We start from the raw sequence: 26,880 nt of genomic DNA, 5'->3' as shown, positions 1-26,880 counted from the left end.
TGAACCCAGCCATACGCAAATCAGTCTTCACCCTGTGTCTCATGGGAACAGTCCAGCCCGAACTGCCAAGCCATGTCTTCCCATTACCTGAAACAAGCATCCTGGGACCGATTTTGGGGTAATACCCCTCATCAGCCAGGCTAGCTTGAATCCACTGGTAAAGTGAGCAAGGGACCCAAATCTGGCCATACCGTGCCAACTTATGGTGAACAAAGCAAACACAAGGAAATGATGGACAGAGCGCTGACACTTTTCTGACACTCACCCCCAGTCAAAGATCTGGGTTGAATCTTTCATTGTTCATTAGTTCACTTCGCCACCTCAGTTCAGACCCAGCTATATGCAAATCAGTCTTGACTCTGAGCCTCATGGAAACAGTCCAGCCCGAACTGCAAAGCCAGGTCTTCACTGAACCGGAAACATGCATTCTGGGACTGGTTTCGGGGTAACACCCGTCATCAACTAGGCTAACTTGAATCCAGTGGTAAAGTGAGCAAGGGACCCACGTCCGGGTATACATTGCCAACTTATGGTGAACAAAGCACTCACAAGGAGATGATGGATGAAGCACTGAAACTTTTCAGACACTCACCCCCAATCTCAGATCTTGGTTGAATCCATCTTCGTTCTTTAGCTCACTTCGCCACCCCGGTTCAGACACAGCTATATGCAATTCACTCTTGACCCTGTGCCTCATATGGGAACAGTCCAGCCTGAACTGCCAAGCCATGCCTTCCCTGAACAGGAAAAAAGCATCCTGGGACCGGTTTCGGGCTAACAGCATGGTGAGCGAAAGAATGATTGTTAACCCAGATCTCTTGACTGGGGGTAAATATTTTGATTTGTTCTGCATTCCGTCCATCAACTGTGTGTCTTTTGCTTAAATTCAAAAATCCTCTCACTCTATCTTAAATAGGTGCTCTTATTAGTAGCTGTAAATGAAGTCCATGTACCTAGTGCGTCAGATATTATGCCGAAATAGGGAAAAGCATCTGCCCTCAATAAGGGTCTACCAGACACAGTGAATTGCCTGATCTTTGTGGATTTCGACCCAGCTGTCATCACATGACATCTGGATTAATCTGTGCTCAGTCTCAAGGAGTCCATAAACCTAACAACATTGTCCAGCTGCCTTTGGAGTCTCAGAGCACTTCTAGATAACAATACTCCATATAGTAATGCAAGAGTATAACGATTCCCTACCCTTGGGAAACGACATTGCGCTACAACATAGCTGCATCCAACTCATTTTTACAGAGAAAAATAAGAAAGGAGCTAAGATGCAGCCCTGTCTGACACCACTTCCAATAGGGAAAAAATCAGTACAGAAACCATCATTAGTGAACCTTACCTGCGAGGACAGATTAGCATGCAGGTCCCGCGGGTAAAACATCTATATCCGAGTCGACTCCTAAGGTGACAAGTATAGGCCATAGTTTATCTCGGTTGACACAATCAAAAGCTTAAATAAGGTCTATAAATTCCATATAAACCGAACACGACTTACAAAACGCATACTTGTCTATCTGTAAGTAAAGATCCAAATATATTGTTCAGTGTTCGCCAGCCCAGATCTAAAACCAAACAGTATGCCCTATTTAATATAAAGCATTCCCCCTATATTTCAAAAAGAGAATCTATTAGCGAGCTTGGTCTGTAATAGCTAGGGCTGGACTTGGCACCTTTTTTGGATGCTGGCACTATAAGTGATTTAGACCAGGAGGATGGGTGGCGTCCTGTTACTGAGGCTTTAATGACTTGGGTCACAAGGGGACCCAAAACCTGAGGTTCAGAGATAAATAGATCTGTTGGAATCCCATCAGGACCTATGGCTCTGTTTGTAGAGAGTTGAAGGGTTGCCACACTCACCTCCTGTAGTGTGAACAAGTTCGAGGCACCCTCCAAGTGCACCACTGGGCCAAGAAAGAGATCCCCCTGCATTCAAATTACTAAAATGACTAACCCAGATCTCAGGGGAAATGTGACTAGACAGTAAACACTCAACAGAATGAGAAAAGAGTGGCCGATTCATAATTTAATTTTTTTTAGAACTATTAGACAAAAAACTAGCCAGAAGAAGCTGAAGCCAAGCTTCTTTTAAAGGATTTTGTCTACTTCTTAACCTCTGCCCTATGATTAGGTCAGCAAGGGTAACCGTGCCCCTATCTCTAGGCCAATCCTTAAGGTACTCATTGGCTCCTGGTGTGCTGGTGAGCATTTGCTATCAAACCACCTACGCAATGGAGCATAGCCACATTTTCCTGCATTGTAAGCAAGATTGTTTTGTGAAGGAAGTGACACCTGGCTCCACAAAATCAACCCTATGGGGCTGTTTCCTCTTTGTATGTGTGCTGCAGAAAGAGGAAAAATCAATATTTCTCCTTGTAATGCCTCCCTTGAGGAGACATAGCATTTTGACTCATTCCAATGTTTGTCAGAAATTGTAAATCTGGGAATGTACCAAACGCCATGGGTGGATGTGTGGAAACACCCATTCTCCTCCCATGAAACGCCTCCCCGGGGCTGAGTAATGGAAAACCGTGAATTGCACTGCCTTGAGTTACTCTGGATTTATCAAGCCATGCAGGGCCACGCAAGGTGGCCTTGCATGGGTTGATAAATCCAACTTAGGTTTTGCATCACCCATGCGCACCCTTGCGTGACACAAGGGAAAAGCAAATCCTACATAAATATGCCCCCAGTGTCGTGGAAACAAATAATCGCAAAAACAGAAATAAAACGCTACCACAGTTTACCAGATTACTTATTTCAAGACTAGCTACATTTCATTCTGAAATGCAAACACAATTCTGATAAGCTGAAAACACAATTTTGATACCTAAAAAAAAGTATAAACTTTATATGCAAATGAAGAATGTTAGTAAGTGATAATAAAATATATAGAGGAATGATCTGTTTTTAGATGTTGTTAATGAACTGTAATGTAAAGGATTAAAAACAAAACTAGAGAGGGAGGAGCCAAGATGGCGACCGGAGCAGACGCTTGAGCGCCCGGCTCCGTCGGTCCGTGGCCTCGGACTACTATCCTGATGCCCATCCTCGCCGATTTTCGAGGTGCAACGTGTGCGAAGACGCGCTGACCGCGCTGCCGCTTTCCCGGAGTCTCAGCCCGCCCGGATGCCCGAGTTCTGGGTGCTTTTGTCCTCTGCACTGAAACCCTGCGCCATTACGGCCTTTGCTGGCCCCCTGGAAGCTCCGCAGTTGCCGGACCAGCTAGCGCTAACCTGAGCCCCGCGGTCCCGATTTCACCTCGCACCACGGATCGTTGCCGGACGAGCCCGGAGAGGGACGGCCGGACACCTTCTGCACCCTGTGCCGGACGGGCTGGAGCTGTGGGGTGGGCCCCGGTGCGGCGGGTCCCCTGCCCCGCTCTGAGGACCGCGCTGTGGGAGGCAGCTGCCCCCTTCACCTATTGCCTAGCCAGCGGCGGAGGGAACCTGCGAGAAGAGAAGCGACTGTTGGCCTTTCCCGTTGCGGCGTAGACCTGAGGGGAATTGACTCCTTGCTACGACCCCCCCCCCGGCCATTGCACCGTATAGCGGCAAAACATGGCGTTTAGTGCCTGCTTGCGGCTGGGGGGCGATACTCCGGTCTCGCCTGCTGCCCACTTCGCCCCCCCTCTTCCGGACACCAGCTCCACGGTGCCGTCCCGGATTGCTGCCGCTGTGGGGGCCCAGCCTCCGCTTACATGCGGCTCCGTTCTGGCTGCCCTGCGGGACTTCCAACTACAGATGTGCGCTGGCCTGCAGGCGCTGAGTGAGCGGTTTGACCCCATACTGTCGGCCGCGGGTCGTGAGCGCACTGTGTGCCATCTACAGGGCGTGGGTCTCCCGGTGCTTTTGTCCGCTTGCGGGGACGCAACGGCGGTGTGTGACTGTGTTACACTGGTGCCTTCACCTGGCGCTCCCGGCGCCCAGGGTACACCGCTCTACACCTCAACTGCGGATGCTTTGTCCCCCTGGTCATGGCTGCCTGCTTCATTGTTGCCTGCCTCACCGCGTCCACTGGACTATCCTGTTGAGAGATGCCTAACGGCTTCGAGGAACCGTTCGCGGTGGCCCACTGCTGACTTTTTGTGGAACTCCTGTACCTTACTTGCCAGGTTTGGATTTTATGTGGTGCAAAGAGGGACCTTAATCGATGGGCGGCGGCCATTTCGTGATCCTACTTCACCATCCTTTCACAAGCGACCATCTTGTTTTTGTTTGTTCGGGACACGGGGCCTTCATGCAGGGGCTGGTTTAATCCCAAGCCCGCGATCGGGCCAGGGCTAGACTGATTTCTATTGTCATGGTTTATGGACGGGCTGGCCTGGGACTGGAACTGTATGTATGTTATGCGCGCACTGTTGCGACTTGTATCCCTTCGCTTCCACTGTGGTGCCATGGTATCTTCGCATGCCGTTTTTTGGCGTAGTGGGCTCTCAGTGTGTGGGGGCCATGATTGGCTGATGGTTTGGGGCGCTCTGGTGTCCCGTGGGCTCCTCCCCGCCTTCTTTTCTGTTTTCTTACTTTCTTTCCTCTATTCCTACTTTCTTTCTCCTCTATATTTCGGGTTCATTGGGCGACAGGCACTATGCTGGGGGGGGGGTAGGCCGTAGCCTCCGCATTGGTGTAGGGTGGGGGGGTAATACTCTGTTCTTAATTAGTTCTATGGGCCTTTTTTCCTTTATGTCTCTGCGTTCTACTTTCTTCGATTCGGGGTCCGGGTGTGGGGTGGATCGAGTGGGGGCGGCTCCGGAGGGGTGCGTACTTGCTCATGTGACTATCCTTTTATATTTCTGCACCGCCTCACTGTTTGAGTTTTTACTTCAATTGTTGTTCTTACTGCTGTTGCTGCTCTCCCGTGTGGTGAGGCTATCTTGCGGACTCGAGTCTCCTTTGTTCCTATCCTTCACTGACTTTTTTCTTGATAAAATTATCTAAAAAACTTAAAATTAACCTTCACTTCTCCTTCCCCGGGTGTCAAAGATATCTCCAGCATGTGATCCATAACTTGTTGTTAATCCTGACTGTTGACGCACGGGGGATTTAATGTGGGTATCAGTGCTTCATTGTATCGTGGCCGGCCTGACGGTTGTAGGCCCGTATTTGTTCTTTTAAGATGCACGAATAAAGGTTTTTTAAAAAAAAAAAACAAAAAAAAAAAAAAAAAAAAAAAACTAGAACAAGCATTGCTGTTTATTTAATCATTGAAAACCTAGACTTTGCATGTGTTCTGAGGTTGCCTGTGTGTGGGTAACACTTACTGTAGCATTTAATCAAATGTAATTTGAGATGGATATTTAATGCAGAGAAGTAAATCAGATATTCACAAGGAGGCTACATCCGTGTGCTTCCATGAGTATCAACGTGTCCTGCTGACACCCATAGATACAATGGTCGCCATATATGAGTGAATGTGAACTCATGTGCAGGGCCTGATGAAGGACTGTGGGATAATGTGTGCCTTCTTTTCATTCCAGAGACCGTGCTGTTTTGTATTGATAAGAGCAATAACTGCTTGATTGGTTTACCTCCAGCCGCAGAGGGGGACAACTACCATCAACGAGCCATGGAATTAGGAACTTTGACAAACATCAGCCATGTTTTCTTTAATCCAAAAGGTGAGATGTTTGCTGTGCGTGGGCACGAGCTTTTCAAAGGGCCAACACCTTCATCACGGTGGAATGACTGGTTCCAGTTGGCGAAATGTATCGGAAGAGGTGATTGGGACAAGTTTAAGTTTATTTCTTTCAGTCCTGGAGGCATCCTCTATGTAATCACCAAAGCTGGGGCATTTTATAAAGGCCCTGAACCTACCAACATACATATATCCTGGCTTTATAAACAAGCCACTCTCCTAGGTGGCAGAGATTGGCAGTATTTTGATGTTATGTGTTTTGACCCAGAAGGCATTATGTATGTTGTTTGGAAGGGTTCACTTCGTAAAAATCCCCCCGTAACAAATATATTGGGGGAATGGCTCAATCAAAGCGTAAACGTAGGAAAATCTGGTTGGGGGAATTTCACACATTTTATGGGGTTTAGCTATGAAGGAGAACTTTGGTGTGTTTCAAATAACGATGGGATGATGTGGGCAGCGCCACCACCTACTCATAAGAATGACCGTTGGATAGAGAGAGCCAAGAAGATGGGTACGGACTATCGTATATACAGACATATGAAGTTCACACAGGATAAGACAATTCAGAAGATTTTGAGACTCAACTTCCTGTTCGACAGTGGCGAGATCCTTGATACAATCCCAGAGGTGGTCACTCTGCAAGACTATGATAACAAGGACAGCACCAGTCCACTTAAAAGCACCTTCGAGTGAGTATGACATGTATGAGATGTATTTTTCTGACTAATTTAACAACTATGCTAGCTGCTTAATAAATTATTGTTTTGCTAAGCTATAGTCACCCTGCCTTTCTGCTCCACCACACTGTCTTTTTCAACCCAAGTTTGAGCATGACACCTTAGCCAGGTGAACTAAGTTGTGCCTCTTTAACTTTTCAACCCTTTTCCCATTTCACAATATCATGCACTCAAATGTCTTACAATCAGTGATTAATATAATTTTCATCATTATAATCTGCACTTTTCCCTCATCAAAATTCTTCTGGTTGAAGGAACTACAAAACACATTTTCTAATTGTTATTTTAAATTGATTTGGGTAATTTCCAACCCAAGCTGTGGCACATCTAATATAAACATTGAATGAGATAGACCAGTAGTGACAGCAAAAATGAATCAAAGATGTCCTATCATCCTTCTAAAACTTTTCAGCCCTCCAATGGAAGTCCCCAGAAAAGGTCCAATGCAGATAGCAAGTACCCTATTAATAGCAAACATTGGCTATACCAGTAGGTCTCGCTTTCTGGCTACCAATGAAAACATATTAGCTTTAAGGCTTATTGCTGGTGCTGTTTAAAGGAAAAAGGACAAAAGATATAGAAAAAGTGAAACGTCCCACATATGTCTTCCTGCATGTCTAATTTTGCATCATAATGCTACGTCAACCCAGCATTTGAAGTACATGCGAGCACGGTAAGAAAATGAGTTATTCGTTCAAGAGGACGTGAGCCCTTCCTAAGTAAAATATCCAAAATCCAGTAAGGTTTAACACACATTTTCAATAATTTAAACCTGGGCTAACCCCCTGTGCTATGGTACAGAGCAGACAAGCCTAATGTTGGAAACGTGAAAATTAATCCCACAACAAATTAGTAATAATCAAGTTAACTTAAATAGAAAAATGACACCAAAATGAACAAAATCCAATCTGAGGTATCGGAGGTAAGGAATTAAGCTAGAAAATGTCAAGAAGTAGCAACACATCTATGCTTGTGGTAGATCATGTCCTAAACACCAGTTGATGTGGCCACGATGCCGCCTTAGCCTACTGGGTGAACCCAGTGAAAAAAATTGCCTTCAGACCCAGAGACCGATTTAAATGTGGAAGGAGAGGGAAGTCTGTTGCAAAAGCGACGGTGTTCCCTTCCTGCCAATGTAGTGGTCAGCTCACCCAATTTAGTTGTGGGCAGGCCATAGTTTGGCCACGGCAGAAACTACCCTGTCGCTGCTGCATTCAACCTTCTGCCACAGCTCAACAAAATATGGGACATTGGGGAATTGGCTGTATGTCTGTCCACCCAATTAGGATGGTCAGACATACAGCCGTTTTTTTACTGTTCATCACTGCAGGCAAACCCTGGTGGTGCGGGCATTATTTTTTTTATTATCAAAGAGAAAGTCCTGCTCCTGGATTTTCTTTTTGAAAATATAAAAATGAAACAGTTTGGTATAAAGTCCTGCACCAAACTGCAAAAAACATTGACAGGAACAACCGTGACTGCAGTTCCAGGCAATTCTTTAGAAATGACCACTTGCTTGGTGGTCATTTCTAAAACTGGAGGGCAGCATCTACGTTTGGGTGGCGGAGTAAGTTACTTCATCGCCCTGGTGGAGAAATGGGCCATCCATCACAATATAGATCTGGCCCTTAGACTTTTGTCTGCAAATAGAAATCTGCCAGTGGGGCAAGTTTGAAGGCTGGATGGGACGGTGCATTCCCGATACTGAGCCTGGTTTTGGATTGGGGATACTGGAACCCTTGCCTATTGGAATTTAAAATACGAGTTTGCCTGATTGGATGCAAATGGCCACATTAGACTGAATTAATAATGCACATAACCATCTAAACATGGATACTATTGGCTGATGCCAAACAAATTATAAGAGAAAGCCCTGATGAAGTTCAATTGAATTTGGACGAAGCACATTCGGCTGAATGCTTTAGTTCTTGGATCTCACATTTTAAAATTGGATTTAAGTTAAGGAAGAAGTTTTCTAAAAAATTGACTTGAAAATTTGTTGATCTGTCTCTCTGTGGGGATACTATTCATTTTTTTCTTTTCAAGTTTGAAGGCTGTACGTGGTGAAGTCTTCTTGAAATTGTATATGCATTGGATACTTTCCAGCCTGAGGTATTATTTTTGACAGGAAGAGCTCTAAACAGGAAAATGGACATTTCAAACCCACTGAAGTCCTGTCACATTATGACAGTGTTTCCCATCTGCCGAACTTTAATTTAGGCCATTAATCTCTTTATTGAAGCTCTAAAACCTTCAGTAAGTCCAAGCTTCATCTGAAAGTAGACCCTGGCATGGTGCAGCAAATCTCTACACTGTAGCTGCAAGGGTCAACTGAAGTCTTTATTTGGGAAAAAAAATCCTGCCCACTGAGGTTGTCTCTTTGGTGGGTGTCCTTGGTTGGTTAGACCTGGTCTTCCAGAGGTCAAAAATGTTCTTGTACCAAAGTTTCTATATGGAGCATTTTCTCTTCTAAGGATCCCGGAACCTCAGGGTCAGCACTTAGGACCTGATAATAAGTTGTGCTGCGCTGAGGTGATGATAAAATCAGAAGCAATGTTACCATTACAGTAAATCCACACCAGTACTGTGCAATTACAAGGCAAACAGGAATTGGAATAACTGTGTTAGACTGATTTGTCCGGTCGGAAACCAACACAGCATCCCCAATTCTGTTGGGTTTTAACACATATATTTTCCACCAGCTGTGAGTGTGGGGACTTGTCGATCAGGTAAAGGGTGCGAGACCGGTATACAGTGGGTTGGGGAGGGAAGGGAAGAGGTTGGCTTTTTCTGGCAGGGGAGTATTTTGTAATATCCCGTTTTAAAAAATAATTGGAAGTAGGCCCCTGGCTATTGCTGCAGACAAAGCTCCGTGCACTTTTTCCAACTGTAAAAACTGGGAGTGATAAAACTATCTATTCTGGATCAGGCAGAGTAACATTGCATGTCTTCTAAAGTCCTTAGTGTACAAGCCTCACTCCGGCAAAGGCCATCAGCGTATTCTAGTAAGGATCTGCTTGTTACTGGCCAACATATCACTCCAAAAAATGGTTCTAGCAGTTTTACGTGTCCCTGTATCCAAATAGGACTCTTGGAGTCCACTTTTTGGTCTTGGGTATAAGCGGGAGCAAGTTCAGCCCTTCTACCTGGCTACTGCCTAACAAATAGGTAAAATGGTCCCAAGAGCAAAGATTTCTTTTTTATCAAATCATCCAGTATGTTTTACTGTAACCCACAGTGCACCATTCACATAGCAATCCAACATAGCAGATGCTTTCTACCCCTGGAAAAGGATGCTGGTCCACCCAGGCTTATGTGTAGGCTAATGAGCAATCCCCTGCTGCTTGCTCACACCAAATCAGGGGGGGCATCTTCTTACTGGGAATTCAGCCAGGTGCCTCTTCTACAGGTCTCTTTACTACTTAACCATGATCAGACAGGCCTCACCTTGGCCATTACAAAATAATGATATTTCTACATCTTTCCAATTGCCTTTCTTAAGATAAGCTGAGTCACATTCCTCACATTCAGTTCATTGTGCCAGAAGGTCCAGGCCACAGGCAGGAAGGACATCTCAGGCAGACTAATGCAAATTAGCCTACTGCAGCATCAGATAGGAAAATTCTATTTTTCTAAAAGTTAAATTTCCTGTGTATTTGTAAAACAATATAATTTCACCATTGAATTTGGTTTTTAATGCATATTAAAAACAATGGTTTAATGGATTCTAAACCAAAGTTATTATTTAAAAGGTAACTTAGTTATTTTCATTAGGAGCTAGTCACTGTAGGAACGTGCCCTGTTGCATAAGAAAGACCCCGGCAGCCCCTGCAGTGTGGGGGGGGGGGATATTGAGCTCCAAGGGGAACCCCACAGTAACCTGGCCTGAGAGGTCCTGATGAAGTCTGGAGGGGGGCCCTCCATGTACTTTGTGGGGTGCCCCCTCAAGCTTCGTTATGTCACTGAACATGCAAAGCATAAACTCATACATGTTTCCCCTTTAAATACTAGGTACACAACCACGTGGTCTGCATGGCTTACTTATGGATTACCTACTTAATATTTAAATAGGTTTCCCACCTGTAACAAACTATTATTTGGACATGTCTGGTTACAGGTTTAAAATTTGCATTGGTAATATCAGGCATAAAAGTGTAGTCTATGTTTTACTGATCAGCTTTGTCGAGGGCATGATACATGCTACATTCCACAGGTTACATTTAACTTCAATGCCATGGGTGTATGTTATGTACCATATAATATGGCCTTACTGGAAAGTTAGATTGAGGAAAGTTAAATTCAATTGGGAAATAGTACATTTTACCCCATTTTTAGGGGTCAGACAGCATACACTGGGGATTAGACAGTAATGTCCAAGTCTGCCACATTTAAAAACCACCTGCATCATTCTACAAAAAATGGGGGTGACCACATAGAAAGAGACATTTTATTACACGCCTGCATCATCATGCATGTTAGCATTTGGGATGCCATGGTTGCCATTTTTTATTTAATATTCGATTAGGCTGACACCAATCTTTGAACATTAAATAAAACAAAAATACATAAATATATGTAAAAGGTTGATTCGACAAAGAACTTGCCCACAGGCAAATTGTAGCTGCTGAGCCCTCTAAAATATTTAAAAACCAATTGCAAAGACAGCAAATGCAGGAGTGGGGGGCAGCAAAGAAGTGGGTGTTAAAAGTAGCCAATGTTTGGTGTTGACGGGGAGTGGGAGACTAGGGAGCTGCAAAGTAACATGTGGCGGGAGGGAAGGAAATAAGTTAAAAGCTAGAAAACCAAAGAGATTTGTGGGAGGAAGCAATGGATGAGCTGGGGAATGTAAAGTGGGAGCAACACCGAACACAGCTGCAGGTTATTTGAATAGCGTGGTACAGCCAGTGGATAGGCGAGCAGGTTTGTCCCGGTCTCCTCCTGGTTCTCAGAGCACTTGCTGGCCAAATTTTGTCAGTCCTTTTTTGGGGAAAATGGCCACCAAGCCACATTTGACTTCACAACCAAGGGCCCGGGACTGGTGAGACACCTCTTGGGGGTTCAGGACTCATGGGGGCTGGGTCCCTGTACGGGTTCAAGGTGGTGGGAGCCTGTTATGTCCCTGTGGCTCTGAACAGGAGGCCAGAAAACTATCCCTAGAGTCACTTCTGGTAGTCCTGGGTGCAGGTGTAAATGTAGGGCTCAACAACAGGGCTGGCCTTTGAGGATTCAAAGCAATCTCCAGGCAGCTGGAAGTCGTTAAGGATGTTCAGGTTATTGAGTAGATCTGTGGATTTGGGGTTTGAGGGGTCATCCAGATGGAAATGGAGGTCTCTGAGAGGTATAAAGCCCTCGAAGTTGATGGGGGGGGGGGACAATGAGGTATTTGAGGAGGTTGCTGAAGCTGGTGCATGGTCCTAAAGGTCGGTATGCAAAGGTTTCTTTGATCATGGTTCTTTCATCTGCTTGTAGTTTGAGGTACATGTGCTGTGTCTGTGAATGTGGTGCATTTGATATTGTCCTCATGGATGATGGAGAGTCCTCCACCTGGCTTGAGGAGTTGGTCTTGGTGAACAATCTTGTACACCATTGGGATGGCTTCAGTGATGCTGAGTGCCAAAGCTGAGTTAATCCAGGTTTCGGTGAGAAAGAGGACTTCTGCTGTGAGAGTGTCGATGTGGTCCTAGACCTTTGTGGTGTGTTTACAGAGTGAGCATGTTTTAAGAATCATTCATGAAAGATGTGGTTTGGGTGTGGTCTGCATGAGGGTAGAGAATGTGAGTGTGCTGCAGTAGAGGTAGTGGCAGTGGGTGCAGATGAAAGGTCCTACTGTGGTGTGAGGTGTGCATGACAACAGCGGTCGTCCTGGCATCCAGAGTTGATAACATGAAGGGCGGTGGTAGTGTAGCTGCGGGTGGTCATCAAACCAGGGTTCGCAGCACTGGGCCCGGTTCAGGCGCAGACAGACACAGATGGGCTTTCATTTGATGCACAATGGGAGCACCAGTGGTACACCTGTTGTCTGTGGCCACCATGAAGTAGGTCCTGCGAGGTGGGAGAAGTGCTGGATAGTGGGTGGGGCAAGAGATGACGGGAAGAAGCAGCAGGAAGGAGCTGGATCGGGTAAGGAGCAGGGGCATGGGAGGAGGCACGGGAGGGGAGAGGGTAGAAATGGTGGCATGAGCAGGAAAAAGGGGGGAAAAGCAAAAGGGCACAATAGCACAAGAAAAGCAAAATAAAACAAATTGCAAAAGAATGAGCTATGAGAGGAAAGAGGAAAATAGTTGGAGCAGCAAAAGGGGGAAAATAACAAAAGGTCACAATAGCAAAAAAGGCCAAAGAGCAATAATAGCAAAAAAGGAGAGAAAGAGCAAAGAGAGTGAAGTAAAGCACAAATGGTTGCAAAAGCAGAAGGGCGTGAGAAACAAAGCAAGCAATGCTACAAAAAGGGTTGTAAAAGAGCAAAAAGAGGAGGGAGAAAAGAGAAAACGAGCAAAAGTGTGATTCAGAAGAGCACATAGAGCAAAAAGTCTGAGGCTGAACTAACACAAGTGTAATGAGAGAAAGGAGTGCAAGAGCATGGTGAGAGTGAGAGAGGAGAGCAGCAGGTCATATGACCAGTAACAATCCCTCAGATGGATAACAGACTGCATTCTGGAATAATAATACACTACAAAGATGTGGTGTTTTTGAGGTTTAACACTGAGCAATACATATTGTTTTTTCTAAACAAAGTCATTTTCTTCTGCAGTAGAAAATCTAATTCTTGAATTACTAGTAGTTCTTGATCCCTTAAACAATGAAGCAGAGCGAGATGAACCAAGTGAAAAGACTTTTCAGAAAGATCTATGGAATAACCTTGTATTTTTTACTAATGCCAAGGATATCCTCCAATACTTTCCCAAGCAGGAAGGAAAACACTAAAGAACCTCCTACTGGAAGTAGATCGAAACTAAAAAAGTTTACCTGATTTTGACACTCTTTGTTCACAGCCTCAGTTTTAGAAGACTTTGCATCTGTGAGAGAAGAAAATGTGGCTTAAAGTGTTACTGGTATCCATAAGAACCGTTGTATTGAGTGCTCACTCTTGGAAGCAACTCTAGTATTTTCATGCTCTGCCTAAAACCAGAGGTTTACATTTTATTTGTAACAAAAACAGATTGATCAATAGAGGTAAAACAGTAGAATTATTTACTCATTTCCTTAGTGAAGGAATCTCCAAATTGGTTTGCCCATGGATCTGCTGTTGATGGCAAACTCCCCAGTTTTTGATCAATCTTCAACATAGGATTTTTAAACTTTTCTGGGGCCACTGCTGCTTTTCCTAAAAGGTAAATTCCTCTTTGTACCCAATTAGTTACTGTTGTTAGATCAATCTCTGCACCCTCTATCCTGCACCCTCTATCCTTCACCCTCTATCCTTCACCCTCTATCCTTCAACCTCTATCCATCACCCTCTATCCATCACCCTCTATCCTTCATCCCATATCAAGAATCCTCACAAGAGAATCTGCTAGATCCAGTAGTCTGTCCTGGCAGTTAGACCAGGCTCGAACAACCTCTTATTTTGGGTTGTTCCTGAATTTGGTAAACAAGAGTTACAAATAGCAGGAGTTGCAGTAATGTTGTTTGATAAAGAAGGGTGAGGACTCTGTGAATGAAGCATGGTATGAGTTAATTTATCAAGAGTTTACCTCAATCTGGCAGATTATATTGTGTCAAGTAATCTGATGGCACTCATTCTCGTCTAATTAGGATGATGAATCAATGAAGGATCGAGCATAGGTTCACCCATAGTATCCAAAATCATATGATTTGTCCAATACCCTCATTAAGAGAAAAAGTATGCCTCTTCTCCAAAGGCCCAAACCATATACCCTCATCTAGGCCCAAATCACCCTTATTATCATTAGCATTTGTATCATACTGATCCATATCATCATCTGTATCATGTACATTTATTATTTGGAAGGGGAGGTCTGATTTATTAGCCAAATTGGAAAACTCATTTGGGAGGACCAGAATCTAGAATGCCATATGAAAACTATCTATGTGTTGTCGATTCAGATATACCTGGCTTCTACTGAAAAATGTATATACTGTGTTGCTCCATCGCAATAACAAGTTTCTGTTCCACATGCTTTGAATCCTAGCTATTCCATAGTCTCTACATTATTTTAAATATCAGACATGGACTCAGCCACAGCTTATTGGATTGAATCCTTGATGGAGGTATTCTGGTAGTCCTTCAATATTTGAGCCTTGTCATCTTTATCATATGAGGGGCTTTCTCCAGACCTAGCTGACAGATATGTAATAGATTATTACAAACACTAAAATATGAACTAACACACTTTGTATGGCAGACTGCAGAACCAAGAATGATCACAACTATGAATAAATGTAAATTGTAGCAATTATTTTAAACACATTAATAAATAAATAGATTTTCTTCATTGACCGTTATGCCCGGAAGTCTCCTCTAACTAGAGCAAGTACTTACTTTCTAATGAAACAATGCCTCATAAAAACCTTGCTTCGCATGGAAGGCCGACTAAAGAGGAAAACGCCTTGTCGGTAAAATGTCATACAGTTCTATCTTCGAAAAATCTACCTTCAAAAGCAGAGCATTGGTGATAGAAGTCATACTCTGTTAATATGTGATTGCCTAGGCCTCTCGTCTTCAAGAGAGAGCCCAACGGGAAAAATGGCTGTGCTTGAACAACATGAATAAAGTGATGTTGTTGACAGGATAACGTTGAGCACACTGTTCCATTGGAAGCACAGACCTAACAGATTGTTAATATGAACTCGGCTACCCAGGAAGTGCATGGTATAGCATCAATATTGCACGTAACACAAGCCTGCTTCACCTAAGGGGGTAGTATGTGTGATTACATTAATTATGCTTTACATTATTCTGAGCTCTTTTGAACTGATTTTGATAACTCTAATGCCACACTCCTAGAGTATTGAGTACAAACGTAGCTTGAATGTTATCATCAGTGATGTCATCAATGATGTCATTTGAGGTGTCATCAGTGATGCCATACATTATGTAATAGAACATGTCATGAGTGACATTATATATCAGCAGTGCATGGCAAGAGCCCAAGTTACAGTCAGCCCTGCTAAATATAACTGGTGAGTTTGTCTGGTTTTGTGAGTTTAAACCATCACATTTTCACAGACATTTTCTCATAACTATTATATCACTTTAACCTTTGATTTTTTCAGTGAATGTATATGTTTTTTTCAATGTGAAGTCAGATTTAATTACAATTACTAACTATAATGTCACTTTAACCTTTTGTGTTTTCAGGGAATTTCATTTTTTTTTTACATAAAGTAATATTTTGTTACTATACATACAGCTTTATCCCCCATCAGGGGAGAGGGTCACGTAACCCCCTAAACAAGTCACTACTGGCCTCGGAAACCCCATCCCCACAGGCATTTTTTATTTAAAAGGAGAAAGAGGTGAGCACTGCCCCCTTACCTAATTCTCTAGAGGCACCAGGGACCCTATCCTGCTGGGCATTCGTATTTAATAATGAGGTGGGGGGCCCATGACCCCCTTCCCCAAGCCACTATTGGCCCTGAGGATCTTAACCCTCAGGCCTCTTTTTGAAAAACCATGAGGGGGTTCAGGGCTCCCTTTCCAAAGCCACTATTGGCCCCAATGGCCCTATCTGCCAGGGCAGAAAAATACATTAAAGGGGGCAGGAGGCATGCAGCCCCCATGCCCAACTGAGCCCCAGTCCCTGGGCCGTAGTTCATTTATAGGTGAGGGAAGTGTATACCGCCCCACAAGCTCAAATGGGACATGGGAACCCATCCCTGAGGCCATACTTTAATTATAGGTGAGGAGGGTGCATGGCCTCCCTCCCTGAGCCCTGAGAAGGCCACAGGGACCCAGTTTCCTGGGGCTGAATGGCAGAAAAAGGTGAGGGGCATGCAGCTCACTCCCTGAGCCTTAATAGGCCCAGGTGATGAATACAGGCCCCAGCTAGGCCCGCAGCATACAAGGGTTCGCTCTCCTGTAATGGAAGCTACAAGGAAGTTGGCACGGAAACTGCAAAGTACAAAGACAAAGTTTATTAACCCTTAAGGGTGGTCCTACAACCTATACAACACTCTTCAGCATTGCACAGAGTAGTACAAACAACTTGCGTACACGGTCCCCTTTTATACACGACAGAGGGACTCATAAGTGGGTGGATACATCATGAGGCGAGCATTTTTACCTTTTATGGACATTTTCGATACAGAACCAATATGTGGGCGGAGTAACCAATTTCCTGAGCCCGCGAAAACATGGTCAAGCAAGGATTAACTGATAACAGATGTGGTCAAGTCTGGGCATGCGCCAGACGGACAAAGGAGCTATTTATAGACTGTTACTAGGCAGATTACAAGAGCAACTAGCGAGAAGGAAGGACTCTTCTCGTGCACAACACATGGAGACATGACAATACAAAATGGAGTCCAGACATTAGTCAACATAAGACAATAGACATGTTCTAAGGCAGGAAAGTTAATGTCTTTAGTAAATGCTTAACCATCGCTGTTTTAGTTTTCAACAGACGACCCTTTCAGCATTTACTGAAGACATTCGGCCTATTAGGATAATCATCAAATATGTCAATTTTCATCATCTCTTCCACTTCTTTGGTTAAATGTTTCTGATGGGCGACATTGGCGATAGTTTTCTTATCAGGAATACAAAATGACACACATAAAGAACAGAGTAAAGGACCACATTGGACACAGATGCAACAGGAAAACAGAACTGCTACAATAATACAGAGACCAGTTAAAACCTTCCATCCCCATGTAGTGATCAATGCCCAAAACCATCCAGAAAAGGTCCAAGAGCCATTTTCTGTATGGATTTCAGCTGCAATTTTATGTAATTTGTTGATAGCATTATAAACTGATGGCGTATGATCAGGAATAAACACACAACAACTACTTCCGATAATTTTACATGCTCCACCTCTGTCAGCTAACATAACATCTAATACCATGCGATTCTGTAATGCGACAATTCTAGTAATTTGCAATTCTTCCGTAAGATTCCCAAGAGCAGCGGCGGTCTGATTCGTCACAGCCTCTACAACTCTCGTTAATCTTCGAACTTTCCTACTATTTAGGGCAGCTCCAACAAAGAAAAACAATCCTAAATTAAAATCAATATACTGCTGCAAACTAGTATCAGTTTGGTCAACATCATCAATAGATAGAGTACGTTTATACCTATTTACAGTCACATTATTCAACAACTTCAAATCTTTATGATAAGATGCAGGTGCCAAGAATACAGGAGGTAATAAGAATGCTACATAACATACTCCGGACCAACCGGCCGGTAAGCGATAATAACCCTTATTCCCACACACGAAGTATGTATTATGGGATGCTAAGAAGGTACTATTATTCAACCCGTCAATGTTCAAGATAGTGATACAGTCACTAACACCAACAGGAATATAACCCACACTCTGGACACACAGGTCCGCTTGAGCTTGTGCCACTTGAATCACGAATCGGTCCTTCCCCACAGTGTCTCTAATGTTCGTGAAAATGTAGGGGATCGATTCATTATCTGGTCGATACTCTTCCCATTCCCATACTGTCCCATTCGCTTGTGGATAACCATCTTTATCTTGATGACATTCCCTATTAAGTCTGAAAAGTAACCGTCCCACTGTTGGTTTCCGTGTGGCAAAAAGCAAAGTGTACCATGCTCTACAAGAGCCATTATGAGAAAAAGGAAGAGGTATGAATGGCGTTCCTCCTTTCTTCTGATGAGCGGGCATCATACCACATATCCAACAGTTCGTAGCATTGGTAGCAACATGGGTATGATGCAACATCTGAATGAAAGTGTTATTCAAATAAGACTGACGATGCTTCAGTTCTTGATACGGAGGGGTATAAAAGTAGTGCTCCTCAGGCACTGGAGTAGTCAAAATAAGCAACTCCTGGGCAGAAGTCACATCCTCAACAAACCATGTGGTTATCCCAACAATAGCTACTGTAATAATAAAACCTGTTGCGCAAAGAATCTTCTTCTTCTCCATCTTAGAGTGAAAAGTCAGTATCTTCCTGAAACTAAGAGGTTGTCAGAACTCTTCCCCTTAGGCAGCGGTTGATTTCTTCACCAGCGGGCCAAGACGGGTGTCGCTACACTAATGCAGGGCTGATCCCCCCCCCATGCCACATTGGCTCTCCGTTTCACTAACCTAAGGGCCGTTCTGACAACTTTGAATACAGCAGTCACTTCCTCGGTCTGAGGTGATATCTTCTTCCTCCAGGAATCGCTTGGTCCGGAAAGAGCTCCTCAGTGTCGTTCGGTTCCACAGCACGGCCTTTCTCTGCAGTCAGAATTTCTCGATGGTCGGTCAATACAGCAGGCTCCACCAATCCGGGCGGCACTTTGCGACAGTGCAGGGAATGGATCCAATTCTTTCGATTGGAAACTCGCACAGCCGTCCTCTTGCAAGTAAGACTTGCTCAGGACCAACCCATCTCGGCTCCAAGCTCTTCGTCCTTTCAAAAATCTTCAGCATAACATAGTCTCCAGGTCGGAGATTATGACCTTCACCTGTGGACCGATCAGGGAGCGCCTCTCGGACCTGTTGATGAATAGAAACCAAATTATCCGTTAACTATGCCAGATAATCATTCATCATTACACAAGGTATATCATACACAGACTTAGGTTTTGGTGGACCCCAAATATTCATTGGGCGTCCAAAGACGATCTCATAAGGTGTGAGACCGGTTCGAGAATGCGGTATCGATCTAATTGACAATAATGCCAGCGGCAAAGCGTCTGGCCAAGTCAAAGAAGTCGAAGCTTGGATCTTAGCGATCTTGAGCTTCAAAGTACCGTTATACTTCTCAACCAATCCCGCAGACTGAGGGTGAAATACTGCATGGAACTTCTGGGTAATGCCTAGACCCTTCAGGACATACTTTATAACGTCCGCTATAAAGTGAGGTCCGTTATCACTCCACAACAATCTGCAAACACCGTATCGAGGGAAGAACTCCTTCAATAGCATCTTGGCTGTAGTCATTGCAGTATTGTCTTTCGTAGGGTATGCCTCAACCCATTTACTGAAGGCACAAACCACTACTAGAACATACTTCAGGTTGTTACAGCGTTCAAGCTGGATGTAATCCATCTGCAAAACCTCAAAGGGTGCAGTAGGTGTCGCAAATCCTCCTGCTGGAGTTCGGGTACCCTTTCCTGGGTTATACCTCAGACAAATCATGCAGGTCTGCACTACCCTCTTTGCCGTACTAGCGATCTCCGGATGCTCCCAAACTCGTGTGAGTAATTTGACAATTGCAGGAGCTCCGACATGCGCTAGTCCATGTGCCATCTGAACCATAGGTTGTACAAAGGCTGTGGGTAACTTCCATTTATCCATCTGCTTATTTCTCCAACATCCTTCGTCATCTAATTCTCCATCATTGGACCATTGCTCCCGCTCTTTATCGGAAGCGGTCCTCTGTATTTCCAGCACCTCTCTCCTAGCATCGTGCCATCTTTCTGCCTGTGACTTCACAACATACATTGCAGTAGCACCAGGCTGCATCGCAGTCTCTCGTACCACCCGGTCTGCCAAAGCATTCCCTTCTCCAACTTTATCAACCACTTTCTTATGGGCACTACATTTAATTATAACGATCCTCTTTGGATATGTTAATGCAGTCAAGAGGTTGTGGACTAACTCCCCGTACATTATCTGCGCTCCATGGGACGTTAGAAACCCTCTCTCCTTCCAGAGTAGGCCGAAATCGTGCGCTACTCCGAAGGCATAGCGGCTATCTGTATAAACATTCACACACAATCCTGCACTGAGCTCACATGCCCGTGTTAATGCTATCAGTTCCGCTGCTTGAGCTGATTTCTGTGGTATGCGTGCTGTCTCCACTATTGTTTGCAGTGTGGTGATTGCATACGCTGCTGAAGTCGTACCATCTGGTAGCTTCAGGCATGATCCATCCACCCACAGTTCTCCATCTACATCTGTAAAGGGCGTATCCTGGAGATCAATACGACCCTTTGTCTGTTCCTCAGTCACAAGAATACAGTCATGTGTTTCTCGTGCTTCAGGCTGAGTTTCCGGAAATGGCAACAATGTGGCTGGGTTTAACGTTACACACCTCTTTAACGTAATATGAGGAGCCAAAAGTGTCAACTCATATCCCGTTAAACGGGCACTGGTCAAATGCTGCGTCTTCGTCTGATTAAGCAGGGCATCAACAGCATGGGGGACTAATACCAACAGTTTGTGAGATAACACAACTCCCTCACTTTGACGTATTGACACAGCTGTCGCCGCAACCGAGCGAAAACACCCTGGTAATGCTCGGGCAACAGGATCAAGTACAGCCGAAAAATATGCACAAGGACGCTGCTTGTCGCCGTGCATCTGTACTAAAACTGATAATGCACATCCATCTTTCTCATGCACATACAGTGAAAAAGGCTTCGTGTAATCAGGGGTACCTAACACTGGTGCTGAACAAAGGGCTTGTCGTAATTGCTGAAAAGCAATTTCACACTCATTGGACCAGGGAAGAGGAATCGGAGTGTCTTTTGTCAAAAGTGCTAACAATGGTTTAGCTATGTGTGAGAACCCCATTATCCATTGCCTACAGAAAGAGGCCAAACCCAAAAATGCACGCACATCCTTCTGTGTGGAAGGTGCTGGTGTGTCCAAAATTGTTTGAATACGATCCGGTGTAAGTGCACGCCCCTCCTTAGACAAAAGGTGACCCAAATAAGTCACCTTTGGTCTACAGAATTGCAATTTCTTCCTTGACACTTTGTGATTGTGAGATGCCAAAAAGGAAAGCAAGGATAACGTAGTCTTCTCACACAGCTCAGAAGTGTCAGCCGCTAACAAGATGTCATCGACATATTGTATAAGGGCGACACCCTCAGGCAGAACAAAGGAATCCAATTGCCTTTTCAATGCTTGACTGTAAATGCTAGGGCTTTCTGTGTAGCCCTGGGGAACTCTGCAAAACCTACAAGACCTATTATTCAAAGTAAAACCGAAGAGATATCGGCTATCAGGGTGAATAGGGATCGAAAAGAAGGCATTTTTCAAATCAATAACTGAAAACGTGGTCGCCGTTGGCGGGACCAAAGTGAGCAACGTCGTGATATCAGAAACCACCGGATACTGAGGTATCACGATCTTGTTCACTTCCCTTAAATCAATGATAAACCGATAAACTTTAGCATCCGTGTCTTTCTTTAAGATGGGTAAAATAGGACTGTTGCAAACATTATAGGGAACTTCTTCCACTACCCCCACCTTAATCAAATCCTGCACAATCTGAATGAGCGCCTCCTCCCCCTCCTGGGAAATGCGATACTGAGGGAGGCGCGGTAACACCGCACCCTCCTGGACACTAATATGGACTGGTGGAATCACCATCTGTCCCACATCGGTATCTGAAGTAGCCCACAAAGAAAGAGGGAGGGAAGCTAACACAGAATCCTCCACGACCACACACATCCGGTCTGTCATCGGGTGATTATCATTTAATATCACACGTACTCCAGCGGGGGAACAGCGGATCGTAGCCCTGAAGTGTTTGAGCATATCAAGACCCATAATGTTGTCAGGCGTGTTCGGGGCAAGCAGAAACGGACAGGGTGCAGAAAAGGGATCAACAAGGAATGCAAGGGGTCGAGAAAGAGGGCTTCGAGAGAGTGTACCATCAAACCCTACCGATGTAACCATTAAGCCAGATGGGGGAGCCCTCGGAACCAATTGTTTGGACAACGCACTGCTGGTCGCTCCTGTATCAACTAGGAACCGATCAGTAGAACCCAAAACCTTTGCTGAAACATAAGGACCCTTCTGATCAACCGGCACTTCAACTGATTCCAACCCCCATCCAATGCATTCCTATGCATGCCGCGAATCATGGTACCCAGCGCTGTCAGTCCCTGACATTCGATACTGGTGCTGTCGATCAAACACATTGGATCTATCTCGCTGCTGCGCGTTAGGTTCAAAGCGAGCACGATCATTAGAATTCCCTCTGAAATTCGAGAAACCCCCTCTACCTCTCGGTGGACCTTGACCACGCCCCTGACGAGATGCATACAACGCCGGACAATCTCTGGCCCAATGACCCGACTGTTTACAATACGCACATTGATTCCTATTTACATCTGACCGACCCGAAGGGGGACCATAAAATCCTCCCCTACCTCTGTCGACACCCCGACGAGGCGGACCATATACCTGTGCTAACATCACCTTTGTCTTTAAATCTTTCGATTTCTTCTCCTCCTGCCCCTTCGCTTCTTGTTCCTGACGCTCATAATACTGAGCCATAGTCAGAAGGGATGCCGGAGACGAAGTGGACCAGGAACTTTCACTCGCTTTTAAACGAGCTGCTATTCCCGGTAATAAATTCGCCACATATTTATCCACAAAAAGATGTCTACCCGTGTCGTCCGTAAGCGACTGACCACTAAAATCGTGAAATGTCTCCTCAAAGCGCGTAAAGAAATCAGAGACTGATTCATCAACCTTCTGTTTACATGATGCTAACATATTCCAGTCAATCTTTTTAGGGGGAATAATCGTTTTCAACTTAGTCAAAATAGCAGCAGGAAGATCTAAAATAATCCGCGGTGGTTTTTGCGCGGGTTTTCGTTCCCTATCCTCATCCTCAATCTCAGCCCACCTAGCCTTAAAAGTGGGAACATCATCCACCTTTCGCACAGATCGCCACATATCAGGCGGTAATATGAGTCCAAAGAACAAATCTATATCTGCTAAAGTTATAGTACAAGAATTCAAGGCCCCTTCGACTTCTTCGTAAAAGGCCGCTGGATTCTTGCGGGGGTCAGGCAATGCATTCTTTAATGCCATAACATCTGCCCTATGCCAGGGAGTATAAACCCAATTATACACAAAATATCCCTTAGCATCGGCGGAAGTAATATCCGAACTAGTTCCCGCTCCTTTAGGAGGAACATACAAAGGTGCCGCCTCTCGCATTGGTTTAGCATGCACTAGTTCGCTCTTATCTGAGTGGGAGGTAGATGATTGGTCATCGCCGACACGTGAATCCGACTGCTTTTCCTCCTCTGTTTTAAGGCGCGCTCTCTCTTTAAGGTCACTCGCCGCGTCCCGTAATGCAAACAGCCGTCGAGCCGCATCAGGCGCCTTAGAGGGAGAAAAAACACCGTTACGTAATGCTTTAGCATCTAATACCACATCATCAGGCTCAAAAACGTTGGAATATTTCCGAAAGGCAGAAATCACTTCATCAGAAAAGTGTCCCAAAAAATACAACTTCTCTCTATCCTGCCACTTTTCCCAAGAGTCCAACAATTCAGTGAGGGATAACTTGCCCTTAAGTGCACGAAAAGAAAGTTTCCGAAGCTCACCCGTTCGGTCAGCCGATAACATGGACCGAGTGTCTACCTTATCCGAAGCCGATCCAGAATCCTGTGACCTCGGGGCAGACGCACCAACATAAGGGGGCGGAGAGCGATCTAATAAATAAAAATCATCGTCAAGATTAGTAAGGACAGGATAAAGTGGCTGACGGACAGCATATTGACCCGAGACTTGCAACCTACGCTCTTTCTCTTGTCTCTCCGTCAGTTCTCTTTCCTCCCGACGCTTCGCTTCCTGTGCTCGCACATGATCATTCTTCCGTTGCTCTTTATCAAACAGCGCTTTCTCACGTTTCTCTCGCTCACGCACTTCCTTCACCCATAACCGCACACACTCAAACATATCTTGACGAGCACGCCGTTTACACATACTGTTCCACATACTCAATCTTACGCATATCAAATGAGCCATACAAAGGCCAGCGCAACTCAGGATACTTTTTGGTGTATTTCCTCCATACTGTGCTGTACATTATAGAAGAAAGACCATGCTTCACATACATATCCCTATTAGGAGTCCCCTCTGGGGGAGCTGGAGCAGATTCCTCGAGGTTTAACCGGTTTCCAAAGCAGCAGCACCACTTAACGAGTGCGCTAAAAGCAGGCATGCTCAAAAATAATGCAAAATATGCAGTATTATAAAAAAAAATGGCACTTAAACGTTGCGCCGTTCAAATTTACACAGCTCCGGAGAAATATCTCCACATTACCTGCCTATATGTGTTGCAACGCATATATTCTCACAGTAATCAATACAAAGCATGACCGGTCATCACAAATCAAACTCAAATAGCCAACCCAGGCTTCAAAACTCGGAGCAAGTACCGTACAACGGTTCTTACCAATCAAGAGTCCAGGTTCCAACTGCCAAGCTCCAAAATTCGCCCAAACGGCTGTCACGGTAAAACCGACAGAAGAGGTCTCAGTCGAGGACCGGCGCCACCCAGAAGGTCAGTTCGGAAGGAGAGGAAGAAAACCTCGGGATGCCAGAGGTAAAAGACGCCGCTGGCAGTGATCACATCCCCGGCCAAATTCCTCACCTTCACCACGACCAATCCTTCGAGCATCCGAGTCGCCAATGAGCCCGACGTGACGGGCGCCAATTGACGAATACAGGCCCCAGCTAGGCCCGCAGCATACAAGGGTTCGCTCTCCTGTAATGGAAGCTACAAGGAAGTTGGCACGGAAACTGCAAAGTACAAAGACAAAGTTTATTAACCCTTAAGGGTGGTCCTACAACCTATACAACACTCTTCCGCATTTACAAAGAACTTGCGTACACGGTCCCCTTTTATACACGACAGAGGGGCTCATAAGTGGGTGGATACATCATGAGGCGAGCATTTTTACCTTTTATGGACATTTTCGATACAGAACCAATATGTGGGCGGAGTAACCAACTTCCTGAGCCCGCGAAAACATGGTCAAGCAAGGATTAACTGATAACAGATGTGGTCAAGTCTGGGCATGCGCCAGACGGACAAAGGAGCTATTTATAGACGGTTACTAGGCAGATTACAAGAGCAACTAGCAAGAAGGAAGGACTCTTCTCGTGCACAACACGTGGAGACATGACAATACAAAATGGAGTCCAGACATTAGTCAACATAAGAAAATAGACATGTTCTAAGGCAGGAAAGTTAATGTCTTTAGTAAATGCTTAACCATCGCTGTTTTAGTTTTCAACACAGGGGACCCAATCTCTGAGGGCCAAATCCAATGTAAAAGGGGAGCAGGTGTGGCCAACCTCCCCGAGCCTTAAAAAGTCACAGGGACTTGCTTGCTCCCCGTGGCCAAATGCCAAAGGGAGGAGCACTCAGCCTCAATAGGGGACTTCATTCCTTAGGACTTCTTTACTTTCTGGGTAGTACCATCGGTTCCTACCTCGGGCACCCAGTAAGCAATATGTTTGGGGCAAGTTGGGGAACCCCAAGACCCCCGTACCCCAGCTGTCTTCCTGCATTTTGGGGGAGCCAGAATTGCTCACATTAGGTTGGAGCAGCCTTTTTATGCTTGCTCCTGGGGAGCTGGAGCAATCTGTGTTACCCTGCCAGCACAAAAGTCTGCTTCCACCTGGTGGGAGCATTTTTAAAGCTCCTGTCGAGTGAGAGCAGATATACCATCCCTTTCCATGCTCCTGCAGACAGGGAAGACATTTTTCCTCTCACCCGGTGGTACATTTAAGCATGCTGTCACCAGGAGGGAGCATGGGAAGCAAACACGTTTCCCTGCAAGCATCGTTGTGGGCAGGGGAAACTACTGTGTCCAAGGTGTGGGCTCCGTGGGACACAGTCTGTGAGCCTACCTCAGGGATGTGGATCCCGGGGCCTTAAGAAGCTCAGGGAAGGGGGCACCGCAGCTTCAACCAAGTGGGGTTGGGGTCTTTAAAGGCTTTGGGAGGAGGGCTGCATACCCCCTTCCCTTAATTGATGAAGTAGGCAGCAAGGTCTGGGGGAATGCGGTCCCCCAGGGTCTTCAAAGGCTTGAGGAGGGGGTCTGCAAAATGACACCTTTTTAAAGAAAAATTGCACTCAGAAGATGGGGTCCCTGGGGCCCAAATGGGCTGGGAGAGTGCCCACCACGATTGCCCAACCATTTTCTTTTTTTGTTTCACAATTCCGTGGGAGTCTAGAACCATGGTGGAAAAACACGGGTTCTTTGAGGGTAGGGTAACCCTACCCTGCCCACTTATATGCTTTGTTTAAAAGGTTGCAGGACAGGGGATTAACTGCCCGAGTCCTGTAATGGCTGCCAGCAACATTGTGTTTCATGTTGCTGTCAGGCAATCAGAGCCTTGCTCCCATGCAAGTGAAAAGCCCCCTAGGCCAATCAGAAGGCTCTATTTTTTTTATTGAGTTCAAGGGACTATCACAAGAGTCCCTTGAACCAAACTGTCCAGTTATACAAATGTTTTTGGAGCTTAATATCTCACAAACTACTGAAAGGATTTACACCAAATCACAAAAAGCACGCTTTCTAGATCAAAATCTAGCTTCCTGCCAAATTTATGTAATTCTTTTCAGGTGGTTTTGCTGTAGAGTT

General features: G+C 45.1%; 1 protein-coding gene across 1 annotated transcript in view; it reads left to right on the top strand.

Annotated features, from left to right (window-relative positions):
• The window catches only part of LOC146863362 (uncharacterized), a 164,976-nt gene that overhangs the window by 65,422 nt on the left and 72,674 nt on the right, over positions 1–26,880 (top strand). Inside the window, exon 3 of the mRNA XM_085642797.1 lies at positions 5,486–6,335. Coding sequence (XP_085498923.1) covers positions 5,486–6,335 — 850 coding nt within the window. The remainder of the gene's footprint in view (positions 1–5,485; positions 6,336–26,880) is intronic.

Source organism: Triturus cristatus, chromosome 2_2, assembly GCF_964204655.1.
Source record: "Triturus cristatus chromosome 2_2, aTriCri1.1, whole genome shotgun sequence".
In the NCBI taxonomy this organism is placed as follows: Eukaryota; Metazoa; Chordata; class Amphibia; order Caudata; family Salamandridae; genus Triturus; species Triturus cristatus.
The sequence above is the reverse complement of the archived record's forward strand: the minus strand, read 5'-3'. Positions and strand labels throughout refer to the sequence as shown.